Source organism: Phodopus roborovskii, unplaced genomic scaffold (genome assembly GCF_943737965.1).
Source record: "Phodopus roborovskii unplaced genomic scaffold, PHOROB, whole genome shotgun sequence".
Taxonomy (NCBI): domain Eukaryota; kingdom Metazoa; phylum Chordata; class Mammalia; order Rodentia; family Cricetidae; genus Phodopus; species Phodopus roborovskii.
The window spans coordinates 10131494-10156956 of record NW_026125397.1 but is presented as its reverse complement, the minus strand read 5'-3'; the positions used below and the strand labels follow the sequence as shown (position 1 = coordinate 10156956).

At 40.2% G+C, this 25463-nt stretch overlaps 1 protein-coding gene across 7 annotated transcripts in view; it reads right to left on the bottom strand.

Annotated features, from left to right (window-relative positions):
• Positions 1 to 10496: 10496 nt before the first annotated feature.
• The window catches only part of Ptprk (protein tyrosine phosphatase receptor type K), a 503412-nt gene continuing 488445 nt past the window's right edge, over positions 10497 to 25463 (bottom strand). For all 7 annotated transcript variants that reach the window (XM_051175466.1, XM_051175470.1, XM_051175468.1 and 4 more), the window contains 9 exons: positions 24819 to 24973; positions 22494 to 22629; positions 22135 to 22284; positions 21198 to 21371; positions 19760 to 19891; positions 19511 to 19636; positions 16615 to 16778; positions 15727 to 15862; positions 10497 to 11472 (listed from right to left, as the gene is read on the bottom strand). In XM_051175466.1, coding sequence (XP_051031423.1) covers positions 11419 to 11472; positions 15727 to 15862; positions 16615 to 16778; positions 19511 to 19636; positions 19760 to 19891; positions 21198 to 21371; positions 22135 to 22284; positions 22494 to 22629; positions 24819 to 24973 — 1227 coding nt within the window. In that variant the 3' untranslated portion in view covers positions 10497 to 11418. The remainder of the gene's footprint in view (positions 11473 to 15726; positions 15863 to 16614; positions 16779 to 19510; positions 19637 to 19759; positions 19892 to 21197; positions 21372 to 22134; positions 22285 to 22493; positions 22630 to 24818; positions 24974 to 25463) is intronic.

Here is a 25463-nt window from a genome sequence, read left to right as displayed (position 1 = left end):
TCCTCTTTCCTCCTCATCTCCTAGTCCTGCCTATCTTGCTTTCCTAATGGCCAACAGTGCTTTATTCATTAACCAGTATGAGAAACATATATACATAATGACATCTCCCATCAAAACATAACTTTGGAAACTTTTATATTGCCTTTCTTTTATTGAATTTTAGTTTGAGGTATGGTGTTGTGGTCAAATTCAATGCTCCAGACATTTATTTCAAATACTATTCAATTTGTTGTGCTTTATTTTATGGCTCACGATATAATCATGGCAACTGTCCAATGGAAGCTTGAATAAAGTATGTTCTGTTGGGTCTTCATTTGAAACATTGATCACATGTCTCCCAGCTCCTCTACATCTTAGCTAGGTCTTGGTTCTGTGGGTTGAAGAGGGAAGACACACGGTTTTCAACCATAGCAAGGGATTTGTCTGCTCCTGTCATTACCAGGATTGACTTCATATGTGAACGGTTAGCCTCATTCTGGCTTGCTTACGACTTGATCTCCTTATTATGACATAATATTCTGTGGCTGTGGTAATTCTATTTGCTCAGAAGTCTGCTGATCAGGTATTACTACAGCCATTGTTCGATTTATACATCATCATGGTATACATTTTTGAGTCTTTCCTGATTTTAACCCACCCACTTCATTTACCACAAAGTGTATTTCTGATAGATGAGCTGGGTCATGAAATTTTAAAATTTATCATTGGCATTTTAGATGGTCTAAGGAGATTACTGATATAGTAGCACCTAAATCTGTCATTCTTTTTTGCTTCTTCTTATTTTTATGGATATCTTTCCTGACTTCCTTGTAGGATTCCACCCTGATTATTTTAGTGCTTTATGCATATGCTTGGTCCAGTGTTCTCAGTGATTTGTCAGCGTACCCAGGCTTCATACCTGACTAATGACAGTCTAAAGCACCGTATTTTTGTTTATTTTCGAATTTAAACTGCAATTTAAACTTCCTTTATATCAGTGATAAAAAGTCCTAAAAATGATGAATATATCCATATTTTTGTCCTTTCACTGTTCATCTTTCCTGTCTACTGCTTAAAACCCCATTACGTCATCATTCCCTCTCTATGTGAAGAAACACCCTTAGTCACGGATAAGGGCGTGACTAGGGCTAGCATGGGAGACAAAGCTTTAGCTTTCTACCATATAACTCTTTAGACACAAATACGGATTCTCCAGATTTTAATTTACTAACCTTACTAACAAGGTCGTTGGACTTGGTATTCTTCATTGTGTCTCTAGCAGTCTATCATTATGCTGAGAAAATGAATGATTTAATTTCTTATGTGAAAATAGATCTCCCCAACCCCATTTGATTCTGGGCAGTAAGAATTTGACATTGGAAAATAAGTAATTAACAAATACTTTCTCATGCCAGGAATAAAACATGAAGGTGAAAAGAAATCAATTTCAGTCTGCTGACTGTGCTTCAGGCTATTAGATTTATGGAAGTGAAGGGCAGGCTCCCATTGAGGGCGGGCCAGAGTACATACTGTTTGCACCTGCCATGGATGTCAGCACACAGTCAAATCTGGGATGTGGGTGATGCACACAGATGCTGTTCTGCACTCGTGACTGAAGCAGCTCAGGCCATCCCATAGCTAAGAGACACATGCTCTTTCTGAGTTTGCACTATTATTTCCAGAAGGATTCTTTTTTTCTGGTCATCATTTTGAGAAGCTGACTAGGAGGAATGTGAGCTTACCTCATGAAATAAGCTTTTTCTGATCTTACCCTGGCACCAGAGAGCAGAGACACAATGATCTTTTTCCTTTTGTGTTCTAATTTTGAAATGGGCTCTTCCTTTGTAGCCTAGACTGGCCTCAGAATTGTAGCAATTGTCATCCCACAACCTTCTGAGCACTGGAATTGACTGGAATTGTAGGTGGGTGCCACCATGCCCAGCTCATACCTACCCCCCACCCAGCTTTTCTTAGCTTTGAGAGTTAAGGTTTACCTATATATGGTTTGTCTTTCAGAATAAAATGAAATTTAGAAAAACAATTAATTTTGTTGTTAGTTGGGAAAATACAGGAAACATACTCAAGCTTGGTAGCCAAAAGTTTAAATAGCTATTGTCATCTTGTGAAACTGTGTTGTCTAATACGCCCCAAATTTATCTGGCTGTTACAGTGTTCTCATATTGTTAATTTACATGGGTGGGCTCATGTTTATTAGCAGTGAAATTCTGATTTTCTAATAAAATGAGGCCTCATGAAAGTATTTACTAGCTATCTCCCTCTTCTGTTGTGGATCCTAATTCAGTAAGAGTAACTTTTACAACTGAAGAGACCTTGTACACTCACCTAAAGGAGAAAACAATACTTCCCAGGAAAATGCCTATATGTTTTTCTGTGGGAAGGTCAATTTTCTGTTTTAATTAATGAATTATTAGTGTGTGTATGTGTGGGTTCATGCTAAGCCAGAGGCAAATGCTGAGCATATTCTCCAACCACATTCCATCTGGTTCTTTGAAATTGTGTCTTTCTACTGCACTTGAAGTTTACTGATATTTCTCAGCTGGTGACCCAGCAAAACCCAGAGATCCCATGGTCTCCACCACCATCACTAACTATCACATGAATGCTGGTACTTGAACTTGGGTCCTCAGGCACGAGTGGCAAGCACTTTTAAACCAACAGAACCACCTTTCCATGCTTTCCTTTTAAGGATATACTGAATGCAGAACAGGTGTCATAAAGATATCTTCATACAAGTACATCGTGGACTTTGACCACATTCCCTCTTAGGTATTTCCTCTTCTAATGCCCCCCGGTCTAAGAACATGGATACAAATCCAGTTATAACCTCTTCAGGACAAATAAACTCCTGTTTCTTCCCAAGAATGCATAAATGACAAAACAGTGAAAACATTCTATAATGGGGGTCACTAACCGAGAGCCTGGAGCTCTCACACACCAGACGCTGGCTTCAGAGACTGTTGTAATGCGGCTGGCACTGGAGGCTTTTTAATAAATATGCTTTAAAAACCTAAATTGCTTTCTAGCATTAATAAATCTCAGGAAGTAAAATTTTGATTTTTTGATTTTCTTTCTTTCTTTTTTTTTTTTTCCTTTTTCTTTCTTTCTTTTCTTTTCTTTTCTTTCTTTTTTTTTTTTTTTTTACATTGTCTTGAATGAGTCAGAATGGGTCAGTGTTCCCATGCAGGGTATCCTTTGGTTGTGGACATAAGTCAGAGTCCAGGAGGCACTTGGCACCTTCCTGACACTGTTTCTTTCTGTCTTCCATGTCAAGTGGGAATTGCCAATAATCCTCACTACTCATGCATCTGTGCTTCTAACAGCCAAGCTGGGAAGTTCAGAGTAGCTAGCACCTACTTCTCAGGTCAGAGTGGAAAATTCAGGGTAGCTTAAGAGATGAAAATTACAAGAGATGAAAAGTATTCCCAGGTGAAAAACAAAAGGAAGGCACTACAATGTGACCTGAGGTCATTAAAAACAAGTAAACAAATCCAAAACAAAACATGGTCAGGCTCTCCCCTGCAGTGCAGAGAGTTAAAACATGACTGTGCCACTCTTTCAACAGGAGGAAGCACGTTGGCCACTATGCTTTCTCTACTCTCCCAGCTGGAAGGAGTTTCCCTGACTCCACAAACAAAGCTTAACATGTGGGCCTTCCCCTGCTTGTCCAGTTAACTTCTGTTTTGGGAACATTTTAAAGGTGACTGGATTTGAATTTCTTATTCCCACACCTGAAAATACTAAATTAACATCTCTAAGTACTCTCTCCTTGTAAGAGTACGGTTTTTCCGCCTGCCGCCGCTGGTCTTGTCCCGCCGCCACGCCGCCAGCCCCAAATAATACACAGAGACTCTGTATTTGATACAATACTGTTGGCCCGGTTACTTGTTTCTTATCGGCTAGCTCTGCCTTTAATTATTAACCCATTTCTGCTGATCTATGTATTTCTCTTACCAGGGAGCCGGCGGCATACTGCTTTCTTCAGACTCTCCATCTTGACTCCTCCTTACTACTTCCTATTTCCTCCTTGTCTCCTAGTCCCTCCTACCTTCCTTTCCTATTGGCCAACAGTGCTTTATTATTAACCAGTATGAGAAACATATACAGAATGACATCTCCCATCATCTCCTCTTTTCTGTCTAAAAAGAAGGGTTTTAACCTTAACATAGCAAAATATATCACATAACACTTATCCAATAAGAATCACAGTTAACAATATTTAGTCCATTAACATTTAGCAAGATTTGAAGAAAATATTCCATCATCTATTTTATCTTTGTGAGTTAAAGTCCTATATGTAATTTATCTTTAAGCTTAACTAAGGAAAACTATAACCATAACTATCTGTCTTCAACTCCATCAAAGACCACAGAAGGATAGTATATAAACTCTAGAAATGACAGAGACAACTCACTGCCTCGTCACCCGAAGTTCTTTTGTAATCTTCCATCTTCAGCCCATAGGCCATAGTGTGTCTAGCTGACTCTTCAGCAAAGCAGGAAACTTTAAACTGTCTTTTTGTATTGGCAGTTTGACAGTCACTTTTCTTTGTGTCCTGCATACTGTCTCGCAGACTCTTCCATGAAGCAGGATCTCTGTAGCAATGTCCATCTTGAATCAGCAGTCACTTTTCATTGGGTCCTGCATGTCCAGTTTATACAGCATAAAGTCAAACAGTCCAGACAAGAGCAGTATCTTGTCCAAATGGCTAGTCTTGCCATATTGGAAGTAAACTCCATAATGAGTTTCTTCAATGTCCATCTTCATCTTCCTTTCTGACACAGGTGGTGTTGCCAGGAACAATTATGTCTCATTGTCAAGAAAAACCCTAAACCATTTTAAATGCCATATTCTGTAGGTCTTTGAAAGGTTTGAAGAATTCCTATCTATCTCAAATACATCTCTGTGTATCTTGAAAAACCTAACTAACTTAACTCTAAACTTTGACTATCATAGATAATTATCTATTATCTGTACTACATTGTACATTACATTTCTAACTGAGCTCAATAAACACGATACCTAAACAAGAGGAGAAATATACATATCACAAAATTGACATTAAATTGTATCAATAAATGAAAATCCATTCCAAAACAAAGTAATCATATCAATACCATAATTCCCTTTTTACCTTTAAAAATAATTGGCTGTGATCATTACCCATTTATAACCAAGTCCATTTAAATGAAAACAAACATTTATAAACAATATTTGGGAATTTGGGTGTCGTTCTTTCCAAACTACTTCCTGCTGATAGGGGGCGCTGTCGTGGGGATCCTAAGAAGATGGCTGTAGTCTGCAAGGCTGCCTCGTTCAAGCTATTTTGAATGTTGGATCACCAGGAACGCTGTTTCAGGGGGTCTGGCTTGATCAAACCACATTAGTCTGGAAGGAATCCACAGCTTTTTATTTCCTGTTGAAACAAAAATAGAAATCCTTTTCCCCAGTAACTTGTCCTTGAACTTAAATTTTGGAATCAAAGCATTTTTAAAATATATAAATTGAATTAATTCAGCAGCATTTGTTTTAACAGTTGTTTCCTCAGCAGTCAGACAATACAAAGACAATATAATACCATACAGTATCCAGATTCTCTCTGAGCTTTTCATCTTTAAGTGGCTTTATTATTACTCTTTTTTTTTTATTTTTTCATTTTTTGAGACAGAGTTTCTCTGTGTAACTTTTATCTGTCCTGGAATTCACTCTGCATACCAGGTTTACTTTGAAATCACAAGAGATCTGCTTGCCTCTGTCTCCCGAGTGCTGGGTTTAAAGGCATGTGCCACCACACCCAGCTCCTCACTCTCTTTTTAAAACCATTTTATTTCTTTTCTCTCCCAAGCCTACGTATATTTTAAAACACATTGTAAACCTTTAGAGGTTTTTCTTAATATGAATCTGTCTTTACTGTAAGTCTTTATCTTCGTCTGGCCTCAAGTCTTTATCTGTTAAACAACAACATTATTAAAATGAAAATCTTTGTTGTTTCTGCCGCGGTTTATAAAAGTTGGCGGCTGCTATTTTACCGCCAGCACTGAAAGCTGCGCTCACTGCCTTGGTCTGCATACTGCCGGCTTGGAGATGTGGTCACTGCCATTGCCATCTCTCATACACACCAATAAATTGTTAGCAGAGTTTCTTAAAAGATGTGTGGTTTTTTGTCCCTTATGATGAGTCAAGAACTTTCCCTTAAAGGAGTCGTGCGAATATCTGCTTGTCTCTCGCAAAGCAGAGAAAAATGCTGCTACCAAGAAACCTTGATTGTCTCTGTTCTTTTGTTTATAAAACCCTTTTTTAAGCTTTTGTTAAATTTTAAGTGGAAGTTCTTACTAGCCACGTGGGCGCCATTTGTAAGGAGTTCGGTTTTTCCACCCGCCGCCACTCTTGTCCGGGCAGCCGCGCCAGCCCCAAATAACACACAGAGACTCTGTATTCGATATAATCTGTTGGCCTGGTTACTATTTTCTTATTGGCTAGCTCTATCTTAAGTATTAACCCATTTGTGTTAATCTACGTATTTCCACGTGGTCTTCTTACCCGGAGCCAGCTGCCGCATACTGCTTTCTCCCGATTCTCCATCTTGGCTCTCCTTCCTACTTCCTATTTCCTCCTTGTCTCCTAGTCCCTCCTACCTTCCTTTCCTATTGGCCAACAGTGCTTTATTATTAACCAGTATGAGAAACATATACAGAATGACATCTCCCATCATCTCCTTTTCAAAGCTTTTTAAAATATAAATTCTATATACTCAGGGCAAAGTCAAGGCTAACAAAACCTAAACAGTTAATTTGGTATGTCAGCATTTACCATTTTGTATGAAATTTTGGGAATTGTATATTATTTTGTGTAAATGACGAATGTATTCTGAGAGATGTTGGCTGTCATAAAATGTGTCCCTGCTTCCCTCCCTGCACAGATTTTAACATTTAAGAACTCTGAGATTTCTGTAGAGAGCTTCCGTGGCTCAGAAGTATATCCATTACTTTTTTTTAGGATTTGATGCAACCGTCTCTCCCTGGTGTTTGCTCTTTTCCAGGTTACCAGTTCAAATCACTTTGGAGGAGGATGGAAATGCTGAAATGTTATATACCTATCACATTATTATTGATCTTTGGACAATTTATATTCTGGAAGTGAGCCATAGCTTATGGTAGTTCCCAAGAAGGAGCTTTTCCTTTTGATTTCAGAGATAATATTCTAAAACTCCGCAGACTGTTGGAGTAGGCTAGTGCTGTGGAAATATTCAGTTATCACTCATTCCTCTAACCTCCTTAAGATACAGGGTAACCTTATGAAATAATATCTAAGTGGAGATTACTACACAAAGGATAATTAATAAGCATAAGCTGTCTTTTCACTTGACTTAGCAGAGCACGGAATAAATCATACATAGACTGTATATGAATGAAATCAGTATTTACTAAAACACCATGAATCTAGAAAGGTTGTTAAGTTTCTGCCTCTGGTAGTATTGTATGGGTAAATACTGCTAATTACACTTGGGTTTGTAAAAGCCTACTGATTTCTGACTATTTTGTTAAGAAGGCCTATTGAAGCTCATTGAAATGAAATACAAACGGGCAACTGTTAATCCCTAAAGATTGTCCTCCTGAGTAACCCGTCCATGTCTTCTGCCCAGTTGAACCACGGGTGCATTATCTTGCACTTTATCATCCGTGGTTGTTGGGTGAATGTTGTGGATGTCATACCATTTCCTGGGAGTGGAGCACATTTGATAAGGGACAGTTTATCAATGTCCGAATTTCAAAGCTTGGGCCTGGACTTTGACTGGGTCTCAATAACCTCCCCATGTCCAGAGAAGGGGTCTCTTGTTTACATATCAATTTCAGAGGTTGCTTGGGTGTGCCACGTTTCTCTGAAGTCTTTTCCACTGTCCAGAGATTAGATGCATTAGAAAAGGGTTAGGTAGGCAGCTCGGACTAGAACACTAACACATTTTCAATCCACTTGGTGGAAACTCACACATTCCCAACCATGTCTGTGGACCATAGATTTCCAACATGTCCCCAGCAAAGAATGACATACAGGAAAAAGGCCTGTAGCATCAACATTATGATAGGTATTTCAGGAGAAAGAGCTACAGGGAAATGAAAGGGTTACCTAAAATGGCTGATGAAAGCAACTTAAAAAAGGACAGATTAATTTTGGTCCCTAAGGTTTTACTTCCTGGTTGCTGAGTGCCATTGTCTCTGTGTGTGGGTGGCACAGAACACAATGGCAGGGAGTGTGCCAGAGGACAAAGCTGCTTACCTCATGGCAGCCAGAAAACAGAGCGTAGAGCAAGGGACCAGGGACAACGCACCCTTCTGAGTCATGCTCAGTCATGCACATCCTCCAGTGAGGAACCAATTCTTAATTGGTCCCTCTCTTTCCCTCCTTCTTTCCCCTCTCTGTAGCTAGTCAACATATATATGTATGTATGTGCATATATATATGTGTGTGTGTGTGTGTGTGTGTATTATATCTTCTTCATTTGTCCTCCAACATAGTTTTTGAGACAATTTTTTAGAGAACCTGGAGTATATCATTCAAACAGAATAGCTGGCCAATGAGCTCCAAGGATGCAAATTTAGGTCTTCATGCTCATGTGGCAGGTATTTTAACAGATGAGTCCTCTTCCCAGATCTTCAACTCTTAGTTTCTACCATTTCTCAGTAATGTCATCAAATTATTAATCTATTACTGGATTGCTGGATAAATAAGGTAAGAGTGTTCATGGTGCATTCATTTCTTCAGAGCCCATCAGTAAGTAGGCAACCAAATCTATAACACACAACTTGGGAGACATTTGAAATTCAAAATATAACAACTTATACTCCAGAGCTCTTTAAGACATCTTTCCAGAAGGACACATCTGGGCAAGACATGACTACACATGGACCTGCTAAGGAAGGTTTTCAAGGATATAAAGTGTAAGTCGTTGAACATGAATATTCAGAAAGCCGGTTAGGCCTCTCATACTGTCTTCTGATGAACTGGTCACTGAAGTACCTCCCCAAATGAAGCAAGCATTGCATGTTGCATTCTTGATATAGCAAAAGAGACTCCATTTTACTTTGTTTGAATTCTGGAGTCTACATGGTTCTCAGAGCTTTGTGTTCATAGTAAGTTTGGTGTGGTTGTATAAGGAGAAATGAATCTTGTGCATTGATCTGTTTACACTTTTTATGGTAGGAATCCAAAGCTTGTGTTTGGGGATATCAAAAAGGACATTTGCTTACTTTGACAGTTTACAGTGTGCAAATCAGAATAATCTGCAGTGGTAACATGGCTATTATTGCCAAGGAAAGAAATCCTGTGTGAGTTTGTGACATGTTTTGGTCAGGTATCTCTGCTACACTGTTTCTACAAAAACTTGGGCTGGGAGGCAAAACATAGCTGCTGGTGGTCAGGCTGTGTGGAACGGTCCAGAACCAGTCAATGTTGTTTTTCTCAGCTACCCTGACTTAGGATCTTTTCTGTCTGCCTTTCCACTTTCCACCATGGCAGGAAATAGCATTGCTATAGAGAGAGTTGTCTCCACCTCCCAGGCATCATGAGGTAGGCCGCTGTATCACCCTGAGCTTCTCAGCAGAGTCCTCACCACAGGCCCAGAGCAAGAGGCCAAGGGACTGTGAACTGAACCTGCATGGTGAGAGCCAAATCAATTCTTGTCTCTTTTTAAAGCTGTTTTCTTACATAGGCAGCAGAAAGTAACTAATACACACGATGACAATATAAACATAGAGAATGAAAGAGAAAATTTTTTTTTTAAGAAGACACTGAACCCTTGGCTGTTTCCCTCCTTATTGGCCTGGATTGTGTGACATGCAGTGTAGGGGAAGAAAAGTATAACCACAGCTTGGCTGTGAATATGCTTTTAGCAGAATTTTTGTGGCATACTCACATTGAGTCATACACAGGTTGTTTGTTTGGGAATAAAGACATGAAAATTTAGAAGAGAAAATGATGTGCAATCAGTAAATGTTGTAGTTATAAAAACTTTATTTCACTCTTACTTTACTGAAACTTTTGTAAGCACCGTGTCATGGGCTGTCAACCTAGAAAGAGGGCACTGGGAAGCTTCTGTTAGTAACAAACTGCAAGCCGATGGTGTGAAGTCACGGGAATGAGAACACACTTAGAAAAAGTCACAGGGGAAATCTCAGAAATGCCGGCAACAGGAATTGGGTGTTGATCTGTTCACACTTTTTAGGGTAGGAATCCAAAGCATGTGCTTGGAACATCAAAAAGGACATTGTGCTTCCTTGACAGTTTACATTTTTCGAGAACTTGCCCCTAGAGTATAGGTGTTGCCATCCTGTGTTCCTGGACAGGACAAGACCACAGGCTGAGAAGCCAGACTTATTAAAGTTTAAAACACTTAAAGGAGTTATTCAACATTGGGCAAGCTACCCACGATGTCTTCTGCTGTGCTGATTTCTCCTAAGCAATCATCAAGCCATCATTTACCTAATGAAAACTGGGAAAAACTACATTTTCAGCAAAACATTTTAATTTGGTCCTCTATTCAAAGACAATTGCCAGGACATTTTACATAAATGTAATTCACAAGCATGTACACAAGGGAAGCACTACAAAGAACATTGCCTCTTGCTTTATGAATAAAAAGTTTATCCTCTACTTACACTAAACATACAAAAAATAATCTACAAAAATTGTTTACCATTGATTTTAGCTAAAGAAAAAGCTTTCCTCTGAAACAAAAATGATTATGTGGTGGTAGCATCTTCACCATCAAAAAGTAATGTAAGTAACCAATAAATATAATGTGCTTCTTCCATATAGACATATTTACACTTGAGTCTTTGGCTTATGGTATTTTCTAAAAAGAACTTTAAATGATCCAGCCATCATTGCACATTAAAAGAAAATAAGCCAGTTTTATAGATATTTATATATTTATACATTTATATAGAACTCTGCTACACTTTGAACATATAAAAATGAAATTTACTATGAATCTGCACAGCTTTTGTTTTCTTCCACTTTACGGTTCCACAGCTTTTTTTTTTTTTTTTTTTTTTTTTTTTAAAGGGAGGGAAATGCCACTTTAAAAAGTGCATGCAATGTGTGGTAGCTGCTCTACTGAAAGCAGGAGAAAAAAGGCTGCACGGTCTCTGCACAGACCACTTCTCATCCGAGTCTGCCTCTTAGTAAAGATAGTTTGGGTGGCACAAAATGTGGATGCTCTCAAATTGGAATAGAAACCGATCAAGTCCTTTTTATTAAGGTACACAACTTCTTAAGAAAAATACTTTTGCCTCTCCAATGTAAAAGCCTCCCCCCCCACACACACATTAAAATCTCTCTGTGCAGGTGTAACAGGCACAACAGCTGCTGGCTCAACAGACGAATGGGTTTCTGCCTGGATGATCTGCAAATAGGCTCACTTCACTATGAGGATTCCAAGTACTCCAAAGCCACGTCATAGCAGAACCGGTACTGCTCCTGCAACATGTTAAAACAGAAGGGATGAGAAGAGTTAGCAAGAGGCTAATGATGAAGAATAGCATTCGTGGGGAATCTTGACATCCAATTTAGATTATTTAAGAGTTGCTAATTACTTATTCTGCATATAACAGGAACATCTGTGCATACACGGTTTCCACTCGAGTCTAATGATCCCTGTTTAGAATAAGGAGCAACAATAAGAAAAAGATGTTTTGTCTTTGCCCTGCATTTTCTATCATTTAATATAATGCCCAGAGTTTTCATGTGATTAAAATAGTTACACTTCATCATCAGAAGCTATCTCAGTTTACAAAACTGTAAAGAACCAGGCCAAGAGCTATCTTTAGAAGCAACTGTCAAAAATCACCTTTGTTTACCTCAGTAGTTTTTTAGTAAGTGATTGAAACAATAATTATCTCAGAGTAAATAAAAGGATAATAGTTCACAACATGCTTTTATGTGTTACAGTTTTATGTCACACCATCCTGGAGTCTTTCTAATATTACACAAAAATCTACTGCATGGATTGTTCCTTAGATTACTTTGATATTTTCCTGTTTTATATTGCTGCTGGGGTGTGTTAATGCTGTTCTCTATATTCAAAATCACCGCTTTAGATAGATAGATACATAGATACATAGATAGATGGATAGATGATAGATAGATAGATGATAGACAGACAGACAGACAGATAGATAGATAGGGAGAGAGAGAAGCTACCTTTGGTACTGTCATATTTTATATGCTTCCATGGTTCAGATTCTTTCAGAGTATCACTTAAACAAACTTTGAGCTTATTTATGCTACTTCTCCCTAAATAGTACAACTTGCTTGTTAACTCACAATTTGAGCTGAAGCTAGACCTCCTTTGAGTCTAGTCACATACTTAATCCATTATCAAGAAGCTAAAAAGAGGTCTGGGGGGCTCGGTTAGAAATGATGACTTACACTGTGTAAGTCATTAGAAAGTTCCCAGTTCAGTCCAAGAGGGCAAAATTCAGAGTGACCTGGAGAAGCTAAAATGAGTATTATTTCTAAAGAGAGTATCTGGGGTCTCTGGCAATAAGCATTCTAACACAAATTTCCAAGAGCTGGGCATCACTTTTACCCTAACTACCAAGTAAATACGCTTTCCATTAGTTCCTACTGGGGGGAAATATACCCAAAGAACTTCAAGGAGTGCCTGCAGCCAGCTTGTGCCTCTCAGTTTTGCTTGACTCTAAATTTCCCTACCAAACTCAGCCCAAACCCATGGCAAACTATACTAATCACTAATGTTTATTAAGCAGAGCTTTCGGTCAATTCTGTCAGGATTTGCCTTGTGAGGAATGAATATAAGGGGAAAAAAAGCTCATTGGAAGGTTCTAGAACAAATGCCCAACTCTAGATACATAAGTTAAAGAAAAGGTGTTATACCAAAAATACATTTGGCGATAAAAGTTACTTCTGAAGACAAGAGTCAATTTCATGGGACTTTAAATGCTTCAGGCAGAGTATGTTTCTTAGGTTAGACACCTGTGAAAACAGGACCGTAACTACCTCCTGTCCATTTTGTATGTAAAAACTCCCTTGAATCCATAATCCCCATCCCTCTCAATTGCCAGCACCCCGGAGAGGGTCACATGGTCTTGTCCTAGGAGGTGCCCCCCCCCCAGGGTGAGGACTTGAGAAAGGAAGAAGTAAGCCACCACTCGTCAAAGTGAAACAGCATAAACCTGAGTCTTTAGATGTTTGTCTCAGGAAGCGACGCACCTCCTGTGTGAACGACCCAGAACGGGAAGTGGTGAAAACACACAGGAGTTGACTGAATCGCTCTTTTACTTCTTCTTGTGTTATCTGATCATCTTGATAAAGTAGGCCAAGCAACAATGATGCGCTGGGGTTTCTGCTTTACTGTTCTGTGAGTGCCACAGCTGCTCTTCACCTGATCTCACTGTACCGACATGTAACCCCAAGTCAAATATGCGACGGATGCAATAACTGTCTTTCTTCCTTCGTGCCCAGCTCCATCCAGGTGAAGCCTTCATCACATATCCCCATTGGTTCTTACTTTGCAAGCTTTAGGAACTCAGGAGATCTCATGTCACACTGTGTGGACCCTACTTTAGAGTTGGTGAAAGCTAAAAACTGTTGTCAAGGAGAAACTGATAATTTATAGTTGCATTAAATAGTGAAGGATTGGAGAAAATGACCGCAATAAACTTCAGTTGCCCTCTCAAAACACTTGATGTCAGGTCTGTGGATGGAATACCTGCCTAAGCATGTCTAAGGACCAGGTTCAATACTTAGCAACGCACACACTCACAAATGCATGCACACATGTACCAAAGTAAGTCAGATAAAATGAAGCAAAATGAAGTAAGTGAATAAGCTGAAAGTAGGTATCTAAGATGACAAGGAGATCCATGAGCATAAATACTCTCCTAGTTAACATGCTTTAGCATGCAAAAAAGGACTACACTTTAGCAGATTTTATTCGTATGAACCTATTAGAAAAGTTATATCAATGACAGTTTATACTGGAAAGGATGTGGAGAAAGGGGAACACTCCTCCACTGCTGGTGGGAGTGCAAACTCATACAGCCATTTTGGAGATCAGCATGGTGGTTCCTCAGGAAAATGGGAATTAGTTTACCACAGGACCCGGCAATCCCCCTCTTAGGCATATACCCAAATGATCCACATTCACGCAACAAAGACATGTGTTCAACTATGTTCACAGTAGCATTATTTGTAATGGCAAGAGCCTGGAAGCAACCCAGATGTCAATTGAAAAATGGATAATGAAGATGTGGCACATCTACACAATGGAATACTAATCTGCAGAAAAAATAATGGAATCTTGAAATTTGCAGGCAAATGGATGGAACATGAAGAAACCGTGCTGAGTGAGGTGACCCAGTGACAAAAAGAGGAACATGGTCTGTATTCATTCATATATAGATTTTAGACATAGAGCAAAGGAATTCACACTGCCAGAGAAAGTAGGATACAAGGAAGAACCTAAGAGATTCATATAAGGTCCCTCACAGAAGGGAAAAGGAACAAGATCTCCTGAGCATATTGAGAGTGAAGAGGTGGCGGCGGGGGGGGGGGGGGGACACACAGTGAGTGGAGAAGGAGTTAGGAGAAAGAGAAGGGGAGGAAAGGAGAACTCGGAGAGAACATGTGGGACCAGGAAGATTGAATCAGGGGAGAAACAGATGAGAGAAGAGAGAGAGAGAGAGAGAGAGAGAGGAGATGAGGAGATACTATAATAGAGGGAGTCATTATAGCTTTGAAGAGAAAACTGACTCTAGAGAAATGTCCAGAGACCTACAAGGATGACCCTAACTAACAATTTGACAATCTGAGCAACAGTGGAAAGGCTACTTTAAATGCTCTTCTCTGACAATGAGATTGATAACTAACTTATATGCATAGAGCCCTCATCTAGTAGATGATGGAAACAGAAGTAGGCACCCACAGCTAAACACTGAGTCGAACTCCTGGAATTCAGTTGCAGAGAGGGAGGAGTGATAAGAAAAGGGGTCAAAACCAGGCTACAGAAACCCACAGAGGCAGCTTACCTGAATAAGGGGGAGCTCATGGACCCCCAGACTGATAGCTGGGAAGCCAGAATTGGACCAACTCAGACCCTCTAAACATGGATGTCAGTTAGAAGACCTGGGCAGTCTAAGGGACCTCTGATAGTGGAACCAGGATGTATCCCTGGTGCAGGAAAGGACTTTGGAAGCACATTCCCCATGGAGTGATACACCCCTAACCTAGAGGCAGGAGGGAAGGCCTAGTCCCTACTACAAATGACTTGACAGATTTTGATGATCCCTCCTGGAAGGCATCACCCTCCCTGTGGAGTGGTGGGGGATGGGAGGGGGAGTCCAGGCCATGGGAGGGAGGGAAAGGGAACTGGGATTAATATGTAAAATAAGAATATATATATATATATGTATATATATATATATATATATATATATATATATTGTTATAGTACAAATTTGCTGACTATAAAGAGAACAAACCCTACACACTTTTGAATGAATGAAACATTTTCTTCATTCAAAAGTTTACATGATAAGCAATGAGTTTATGTGGGTGGAGGCAGATTCTCTACCTTCTACCTACTAGGCGCAAATCCCAGCAAGACTCATTTGCGAATCTGACTGATTTCCCGTAAGTGTGTGACGCCAAACCAGAAAGTAGGTACATGACTAAGCAGTCACTGAGCCCCTCCCAGGTTGTGTGACTCACCGGGCCTTCCACCATGTTTGGCTTGCTGTTCCTCAGGGTCTTTACTGCGTGGAAAACATCCACCACGTTCTGCCGCTTCACCATCTCAACAACAATGCCTATGGCACAGAACATGCCGCTGCGGCCACCACCGTTCCTGAAAGCACAGATGCAGAGTGAGCACATTGGGGGAATCGCACGTCACATCATCACATTCACCCGGGAAAGGAAATTCATCTTCATAACTTTCCCCATTCCTTTGGATTCTGCTTTATATTTGTGCATGCATGTGTGAAGGGCAGAGAGGAAGGGACTAGAGGATAAAGTTAGTTCAGGGGCTCAGGTGTAGGAATTTGTGACAGGAATAAATTCCTGTAATGTAGAGATGGTGAGATCCTAATAAATCTGCAACTGTATAAATCAAATAGGTACCTGAAAGAGTTAAATCGTAGAACAGCTACACAATTTTTATTATCTTATTGTATTAGTCTATGTGTGCCGTGTAGCTTATGTGTCCATGCCCGTGGGGGGGAGGGGGCAGAAGAGGGCATCAGGTCTCTTGGAACTGAAGACAGAGAGGGTACTGGGAATCAAATCCAGGTCCTCTGGAGAAGTAGCCAGTGCTCTTAGCTACTGAGCCTTCTCTTTAACCCCCAACAAGTATACAATATTTAAAAAACAAAACACAACAAACACACACACACACAAAAACTAAAAACAAAACGAAACCAACTAAAACCAGTAGTAAATTATTCATTTGTGAGACTCAAGTTCTATTTTGAAGTCAATAAGACCTACGGTAGGTCTCAGTATTTGAGTCCCATCTTCTCAACATGAGCAAAGCAAGGCTACTGAGGAAAGGAGCGGAGGTTCCTTGATGGCCAGGGCATGCTGCTCCGGCCTACTCACAAGCAATGGATGATCGTCCGGCCTTCCCCTTCCTCACATTCCTCCTGCCATTTTTCCACCTGCAGTATCAGTTTCAAAAACGAGCGTTTGGAGCCGGGCACCTCGCGATGAGAAGCCCACCCGAGGTACTGGAACTGCTGGACCATTAGATAACCTTCCTGTGGCTGGAGAGAAAAGCAGGGTTTCATGGGGATCAGGGTGAGAATGCAACAGAAATTCCTACTGGACAGAATCTAGGTGATGGCAGTTCAGGTGCTTTTACTGAAACATTCCAAGATGTAAGAGCAAGAACACACAACTTGCCCTTTTTCTCTCCTGTGATGGTTTATATTGGCTGTCAACTCTACAGGATCTAGAATGACCTTGGAGACAAATATCTTGGCATTGCTTGTGAAGAATTACCAACGTGAGGATAACTGAAGCGGGAAGACCCACCCTAAATGTGGGCAGCAGCATTTCACAGGCTAGAGTCCTGGACTGCATAAAAAGGAAGAAAGCAGGCTGAATACAGGCAGCCATCACTCCCTGCTTCCAGACTGTGGACGAGATGTGGCCAGCTGCATTCTACTTTTGTTGCTGTGATAGACTGTATCTCTCAAACTACCAGCTGAAATCAACCTATCTCACCCAATTAGCTTCTTGTTGGGTATTTTGTCACAGATAAAAGGAAAATAACTAAGATGCTGCCCCCTCTTCCTCACACCCTAAACCTCACACTCTTCACCTTCCTAAAGCCTTTACAATTCATCATCTCTTCCTTGCCACAATGCATGCAAGCAGTGATAACTACATCCTTGTGACTTCTTTAGCGGCTTCTATCTCCCTTCCATCCATTCTTACTACAGCCATTATGATTACTCTGAAGTTTACAAAAAAACAAAAAAAAAAAAAGTTCTTGTCATTCTTAGTAATCTCTCTGCTGTGACTTAAAACTCCCGTCATAATCTGCTTCACCTCCCTTCAAAACTCACTGTATTCGGAGACACCCATTTTCCTTCAGCTCATTTGCAGCCTTACTTCTTGCCTTGGGGACTTGGAAGAGGAGGTCCCTAGAATAGGTAATCTGACCCAGGTTTGCCTGGGGACTTTCTTGCGCTGGCTTACAACTGAAGCTTGGGGAAAGAGCACTGTCTCTGTCTTGCCCTCAAATAATACCTGCTAATTCTTCAAAGTTCTGCTTAAGTGCCCCTATCTTCAGAAGTCACCACTGGTCACTTAGCTGTGTCTGATCATCCAGTTAATCAACTCATACTCTGTGCCTCTCCTTTGACTCATTAGATCATGCCAGTGAATAGATCTTTGCACAATTAGTTGTGTGACACCAGCCTTCCCTGAGAATGTATAGATTCCTTAAAGACAAGGAACTTTCTCCTTTCACCTTAAACTAGGTATCCCATGAACTTTGCATGATACTTTCAAAATAGCAGTGCTGCTGGAAGAAACAGAATCCTAGAACCCCAAATAGAAAATACAGAGAAGACTAGCAGTACACTGAGTAAGCCTCATCACAGGGTATCAGATCTTAAGTTTCACACGGAAGGGCTCAAGGACCTCTTGGTAGGGCACAGACTCCATATCTACTTTAATATCCTTCTTGCACACTAAACTCACAATGGAGTGAGTGATATGAAATAATGAGACTAAGAATAAAATCATCAAATATAAAAAAGCACCAGAATATAATATATGCAGGGTGATAACCAAACCAATATATATCCTGAAAAAAAAAAAAAAAAGAAATACAGATTTCAAATCTTGTCCTAGAAACTTGCCATAGAAACAGCTCAACTCACAGAAAAAGAGCTCAACTCACAGATGAGTTTTGTTTCTGTAGTTGAATAGCTACAGTTGCCTAGTTGAAATATTACTAGAAAGATATGAAGCAGATGTGCAGACATAATGAGACTCCATTTAAACTAAAGTCAAAGATAAATGCAGGAATATTATGACATGGCTGAATTCGTTCCTTTTTTTTCTCCACTGGAATGAGTAATGGATTTGGTTATGAGTTTAACCCTTGTTTAACAGCCTGATCACACACTTAAAATCACAGATGTAAACAGAATTGATGACTTTAAAAGTAGGGCAATCTCCTCTCTTAAAAGTGCTGTGTCATGAGGGTTACTGATTTCAAATTCTCCTTACCATCTTGTTAAAATCTAAATGGTTTTATTAGTACTTTGTTGGTCGGTTTTTAAGAAAAGGCCTCCAGGGTTGCTATTGTACAAAACATGTGACTTGTCAGGGAAAGAAAAACCCTATGGGACACAACTGCCACTTAGCTGCTGGCCAAAGGCACTGCAGTGGTAACTCTCCTTCCTCCTTTAGAGCTGGGCAGAACCAGATGCTGCAATATTTGGAGCAGCAAAAGTCAGAACAGTAGTGGAGGGCCGGGAGAAGACTCAACAATAGCCACAGCTGACTTCTCCCTCTGCCTCCGGTTTCCTCTGACACACAGGTCCTGAAATAGTGACATGTAATCCTTCTGCAGTGATGGCTGGTCTGTTGTATCCTGCCCCTTGGTGGTTATAATGACTGCTCTTAATTTTTTTTTCATATTTTGAATGTCGATATTAATAAAGTGTGTCATCATCCTTTACATAAGTACAAATGTACTCTGGGGCCAAGTCCCAGAACACTGATCAAGAGGCCACATCTGAATCTGGCTTTCCACATGGAGCAGCTACACTGTACTTACTGACTGGATAACCTAGCTTTGAGCCTTTCAAACTTCCTGTATCTGGAACTAAGACATAAGGTGATTAGTGGCCCTGGCACGGATCGTGTGCTGCTTAGTAATTCTTCTCCCTGTTGTCTGGGTAGAATTAGGTCCCATCAGGATCACTATCCACTTGCTCTGAATCAGGTCAGTGAGAATGACCCAAGAAAGACTTACCCTAGTTAGGTTGCATATCCTAAAAATCCGATTGATCACATCACAGTCCATTGAACAAGACATACACTCCACCTGGATAGGGCCATATCGCAGCATCCCTTCTTCTGGCCAGTACTGAGGGCAGCCCTAGATGATACATGTTTCAAAAAGAAAGAGAAGAGGTTTGCTTTAAAGTCCTATAAAGTAAAAAATGAAATTTGTTACTATTCTGTTAGGATGCACCCCCCAAAATTACCCGTGTCCACCCACCTGGGATAGGTCAACTTCATTTAACATCACGATGGAGGTACAGCCGTAGTCATACACTAATCTCCAGAAATCTTTCACCGTGTTTGGCAATGGGTATTGGGTGACGATGAAAGCTGCTGGCTGCCGGTAGCTCTGTGGGGAAACAGAATAGGTGAGAAATGGAAGAACCTAAAATGCAAACGGAGGTGGAGGACATGATCCCATCTTCATTATACACACTTATGGAATTCTCAAAGAATAAATAAAAGAGCTAAAATCAGCTACGCTAAAATATAATTTTCTAATATAATGGTTTCAAGCTATACAGGAAAGACTCTGGGCACATCAAGGATGCGGTTAGTTTTAGTGAGAGCTTGCTCTTGGATTGTTCTGCTCTGTAGCTCATGTGCAAGTGCATGCACACAAATACAGGGAGGGAGGGAGGGAGGGCAACAAAAATGTACAAGGGTAGTCTTCGTGGGAGACTGTAGGACCTTCCATATTCTCTACTCCACACTCGGCTACATATATACTGAAATTAATTTTAGAAAACCCAATAGGTAGTTGGGTTGCACACACTTGTTATCCCAACACTGCAGGGGTAGAGGCTGGAAGAACATGAGTTAAAGGCCATCTTCATTATACAGGAATGACAGAGCGTTAGAAGTCAGTCTGGGTTACATGAGACCCTGCCTTTTAAAGAAACAGGGGCAGCAACTTATACAGCCTCAGAATTGTTAGGGAGAGAAAACACTCCTATATTTTCCTTTCTATAGCTTCATAGGTAAAATGAAAAAGAAACAGATGATCAATTGTCTTAAGGATGTTGAATCTTGTCTGCTTTCATGCTTCTTCCTAAAATAACAAAGCAAGATGGTTGACACAATGTCAAAGCCCCTTCCCTGTTGTTCTGCTGATGGGCAAGGGACACAGAGAACATGTGGGAGCAGCTGCAGGTAATGGGATAGTTCTTTCCTGATGATGGATTTTTAAAAACATGACACTGCTCATGTCTTCCCGAGTTATTTCTAAATAGTCTCAACTAATACTAAATAAAACTAGTTGCCTTTAACTGAGCATCATAGATAAATATCTCCAAATTAAAACCCCACACATTAGTAGGACATGGAATTCTGTGATTTTAAAATGTATTCCTGCTGTTCAAAAAGGGTAAAGTATTAATCTTTCTTCTCAAAATAATTAAGATGAAAAATATAATGTGGTGTTTTTCTGTAGGAAAAATACAACTATCAAATTTCAAATCTACAATAAACCTTTAAAATAGACTTGCTAAGAGTCTCTGGAGGTGTAACCCAAAATCCTTTTCAAAACCATTGACAGTTTCTAGTTTTCCATTCTAGTGGATTTTATAATTCCAGGAAAAGAAAAGTAGCCAGTGTTCATTTGAGTTATGTAGATTTTCAGGGCATTTTACACTAACAAAGAGTTAGTCTCTTACATCCATAAGAGCAGCATTGATGTAGTTACTGCTCTCCCCATCAATTGTAATTAAAAAAGGCAGACATCTGTCAGGTGGGAGCATGTCCATGAAACGGTTCTTGTCATGGTTCCTTGGCAGGCATGCTATGCTGCAGTCTTCAGCTTGGAGTCGAGGGGTGACCGAATTCAGAGTCTAAAAGAAAAAAGGAGCCCAGGTTAAAAGACAGTGACCCATTTAATAGCATTACATGGATTCATCAAATATTTGGGAAGCCAAGTGGAAGGTACGGCCGTTGCCTCTGTGACAGGCCAACAGACTTCTTATTCACATTTTATTCACGTCTCTTCTCAATAGGAATGAACAGCTCAACACCACAGCTATCCACAAAACACACTGGTCAGTCAAAGAAAATACAAGGGTGATGCACAACGGTAATGATGACCTTCACATGGGAAGCTACCATTTGTGATCACACTTTGTCATGCTAGAACACTGCACCAAGAATCGAAGGAGCAGTTTCCCAGAGCTATGTGTGAGCGCATTTTCTTACCAGACCGAAAGTTGCTCAAAGACAGTGAACAGAATGGAGCTAAGACAATGTTTAGTACAAATCTCAGCTATTATTATTAATATGCTGATCTCACATGGAGCATGCCACTGAAGGTCAAAAAAGTCAGGCTCCATGGTGAAAAATAAATAAGTTATAAACATAAAACTCATAACCAGATTTGACTGCTATAATATCTTTTTCCTAATACTCATTTTAGAATGTGAACTCATTTGCTCTTCAGGATATAGCAGATATCATCACATTAAAAAAATTAATTCATAGTGTACAAATGAAAGACACAAATGTCATCTTCTAGTTGCCAAAGGGTCAAAGGTTATACATTTGATTTGAAAGACCTTCTCTAAAAGAGTTCTTAGGTTATAATAGAAACCTTAGAAACAATACCTGAAATTCATCTTTGAGGTGGGAGGAGTTAGTTTGAGAGTCTATTCTAATCATGTCAAAATATGCAGCTTTAAATTCACAGACAGGGATCGCCGTCTCTCCACATAAGCAAGCTTCTAAAATGGCATCGTGAATAAAAATGTACTGTTCCTATGAAAAGAAGGAAAAGAGACAATTACATTCTATTCTGGTAATGTTTAGTTTAGAGGAGAATATATACCAAAAAGCAACTGTGTTGGTTAAGATACCAGTTACTCTGTATGATTTAATGTTGATTATATCTCAAAAATGCAGTTAAGTTTCATTAGTAAATGGTGGAAACAAAAGGGGGAAAACAGATTAAGGGCAAGGCACTGTACCTCTGTCTGAACCATATTGATGCGGCGGGATCGTAAAGCCTTGACACAATTGTAGATGTCAACCACACCCTCTCTTTCAGCCATGTCCAGCATGATGTCAATCACAATGTAACAGCCTGTGCGGCCAGCACCGGCACTGGGAAATTGAAAGAACCATGAACAGCATGTCTCTCTTTGTAAGCTGTAGTCTCTACTCAGCCTTGAGCTACACGACGTCAAATTGAATTAACAAAATGCAAACACATATTCCTTTATGGCACACAGAAACATACTAATGCGCAAATAAGTGTGTACGGAGTGTCTGATTTGGTGTGGTGCACTTCGGTCGGAACAACAGTTGCAAATTATTTCCACACTGAACATAATGTCTACATATTGTGCAGGGCCCCCACCTCTATCACATGGCCTTCACTTCATGCAGATTTAAATGTTATCATTTTACATTATTTTATAATTTCACACTCATGGGACTGAAACCGTATTAGAACCAAGCTACAAAATTTAACTCCACATTGAATTTCTTCCTTCATGCTCCCGTGGTCAGCTGTCTAAGAGCAGAAGGAGCCTTGCTGTCTCAGCAAGACTCATGTGAACACCAAGGCCACTGATCCCAAAGCCCTCACAAGGGGAATGCCAACGGAGGAGAACGGTACCGTCAGGGACGAATAGCCCCTAAAGAGGAAGGATGTTTAATGCTGTCTGAAGGGAAGCTGAAATTGCTCTGTGAAATGTGGAGTGTGATTTCTCCCAGGTCACAGTGATAGCCCCCTCTAAAATTTTATTTAGTATTTTCACTGTATGAATGTTTTCCTTGGATGGATGTATGTTTACCACATGTGTGCCTGGTGCCTGTGGACTTCAGAACATGGCACTGGATGCCTGGAACTGCACTTAGACAGTTGTGAGCTGCCAGGTGGGTTCTGAGAATTGAACCTGAGTCCTCTGCAAGAGCAGCCAGTGCTCTTAACTACTGAGCCAACTCTCCAGCCCGACAGGCACTCTTTTATGTCTCGTTTATAAAGCAGAATCACAGTACACTTTGATTATGTCGCCCTTTGGAAAGTTTACGGGAAGTAAAACAGATAATAAAACTGAGGAGTGGTCAGGGGCAGGGGTGAGGGATTCACCTGGCACTTTCTTCTTTTCTATTCATGCAGAGATGACAGTATGATCAGGGAAATGGCACTGCTGTTTCTGGGGACAAGAGAGTCCAGGGCCCTTTTGAACACTGATGAATCCAGAACTCACTCAATTCAAAACCTATTTATCTCGATTTCTAAATGTTTAGCTGGGCTACTGGCATCATTTGTTTGTTATCCAAGTCATCTGGTTTACACTTGCTGTTCTTTTATGTGCTAGCCAAAGATTTGTAGGGTATCACTATTTCCCCCAAACCTTCTTCTCAATCACTGTTCCCAGCGTCTGTGACAGGAAAATAATTGAAGAGGGTACATCAGATTTCTTGAGGCGCTAAAGGACACTTTTTTTTTTTTTTTTTTTTTTTTTTTAATTTCCTTCAGGGTACAACCCATGTCTCATCCTTATGGGAAGCATCCCTTACCTTTGTCCTCTCCCCCAAAAGGTCATTGAAATTCTGAATTGGTTGGATTTTACAGAAAAAGAAAGATGCTGAAGTTCAAGGTATGAACTAGTTCGGGCGGAGTACTATTTAAGGATGGTGTGCAGCCATCAGAACAGCTCTTTGGAACTCTTACTTATTTTTCTGGCCCTATTTCAAAATGAGGCATGCAGTTTGCTTTTAGTATCTCTGGTTGCTTTTTTCTTTCCTCCTTAAAGAAGTTTTTAATCAGAAGAAATATGGATTCAATGTTCATGCTTTTGGCTTACATTTGCTGAATCTTAGCAATACGAGTTTTAAGATCCTCTGACGGATAGTGTTTTGAAAAAGGAAAAAGTAATGCACCTGTTTTATAGCCCCAATTCTTGCAATTTAGGCCATTTAGTAATCTCAAATTCAGCTTTAAAAGCTGGGATTCTAGTGGGAATTAAGTGGATTGAAAAAAATGTCTCTATTTTTAACTTATCATTCTATACAGTATGGGATTTTCAAAAGTGATAAAACTGGCCAACACAGATGTTGCCACTAAGAGGCACTGTCCACATGTGTACCTTTGGGTAACACTACATACCAGGATGACCGTGCACACTCTGAGTTCCTGGCTTATGCCCTACACAAAGCCAGTTTTAAATTTCCACTGTCCAATATGTGTAGTACAGGCAAACACGCACCTTGTAAGCGACATTTAGCTGTCATGCTGACAAGTCCTGTCTGGACCCTCACTTGAAGCTGCTATCATCACTCACCTGCAGTGCACGACGATGGGCCCAGCACTAGGAGGGTTGGACAGCTTGACTCTCCTGATAAAGGAGAGAAGTCCCGTGGCATGGTATGGAACACCATGGTCAGGCCAGCCAGTGAAATGAAATTGTTTGACTTCACGGATTTCGTTATAGCCCCTCTGCACAAGGACAGAAAAAGGTGCCTTAGACAGCGTCCATAGACAGTCATAAAAATACTTATAGGCGCTAAATTTGAGGGATCATAAAAACAAAAATTACTACCAAAGGTTTTTTTTTTTTTTTTTTTTTTTTAAAGGCTATTGATTTATCTGGGTGATGGCAGAGCATGTCTTTAATCCCAGCACTAGGGAGGCAGAGACAGATCTCTATGAGTTCGAGGTCAGCCTGGTCTACAGAGTGAGTGCCAGGATAGGCTCCAAAGTTACACAGAGAAACCCTGTCTTCAAAAACAAAACCCCAAAACAAACAAATGAAAATATACTGGTTTGACATGGCTTGGAAAGTTAACCTTTCCCACCAAAGAACTGCCAGGAAAGAAACATAGTTCTGTTCGCTTCTCTGGGTAAATTTTTGTTTGCTTTGACAGCCTACTTCTTACTGGGAGTGACACCACATGAAAAATGGGGGGCAGGGTACAAGGAAGAAATG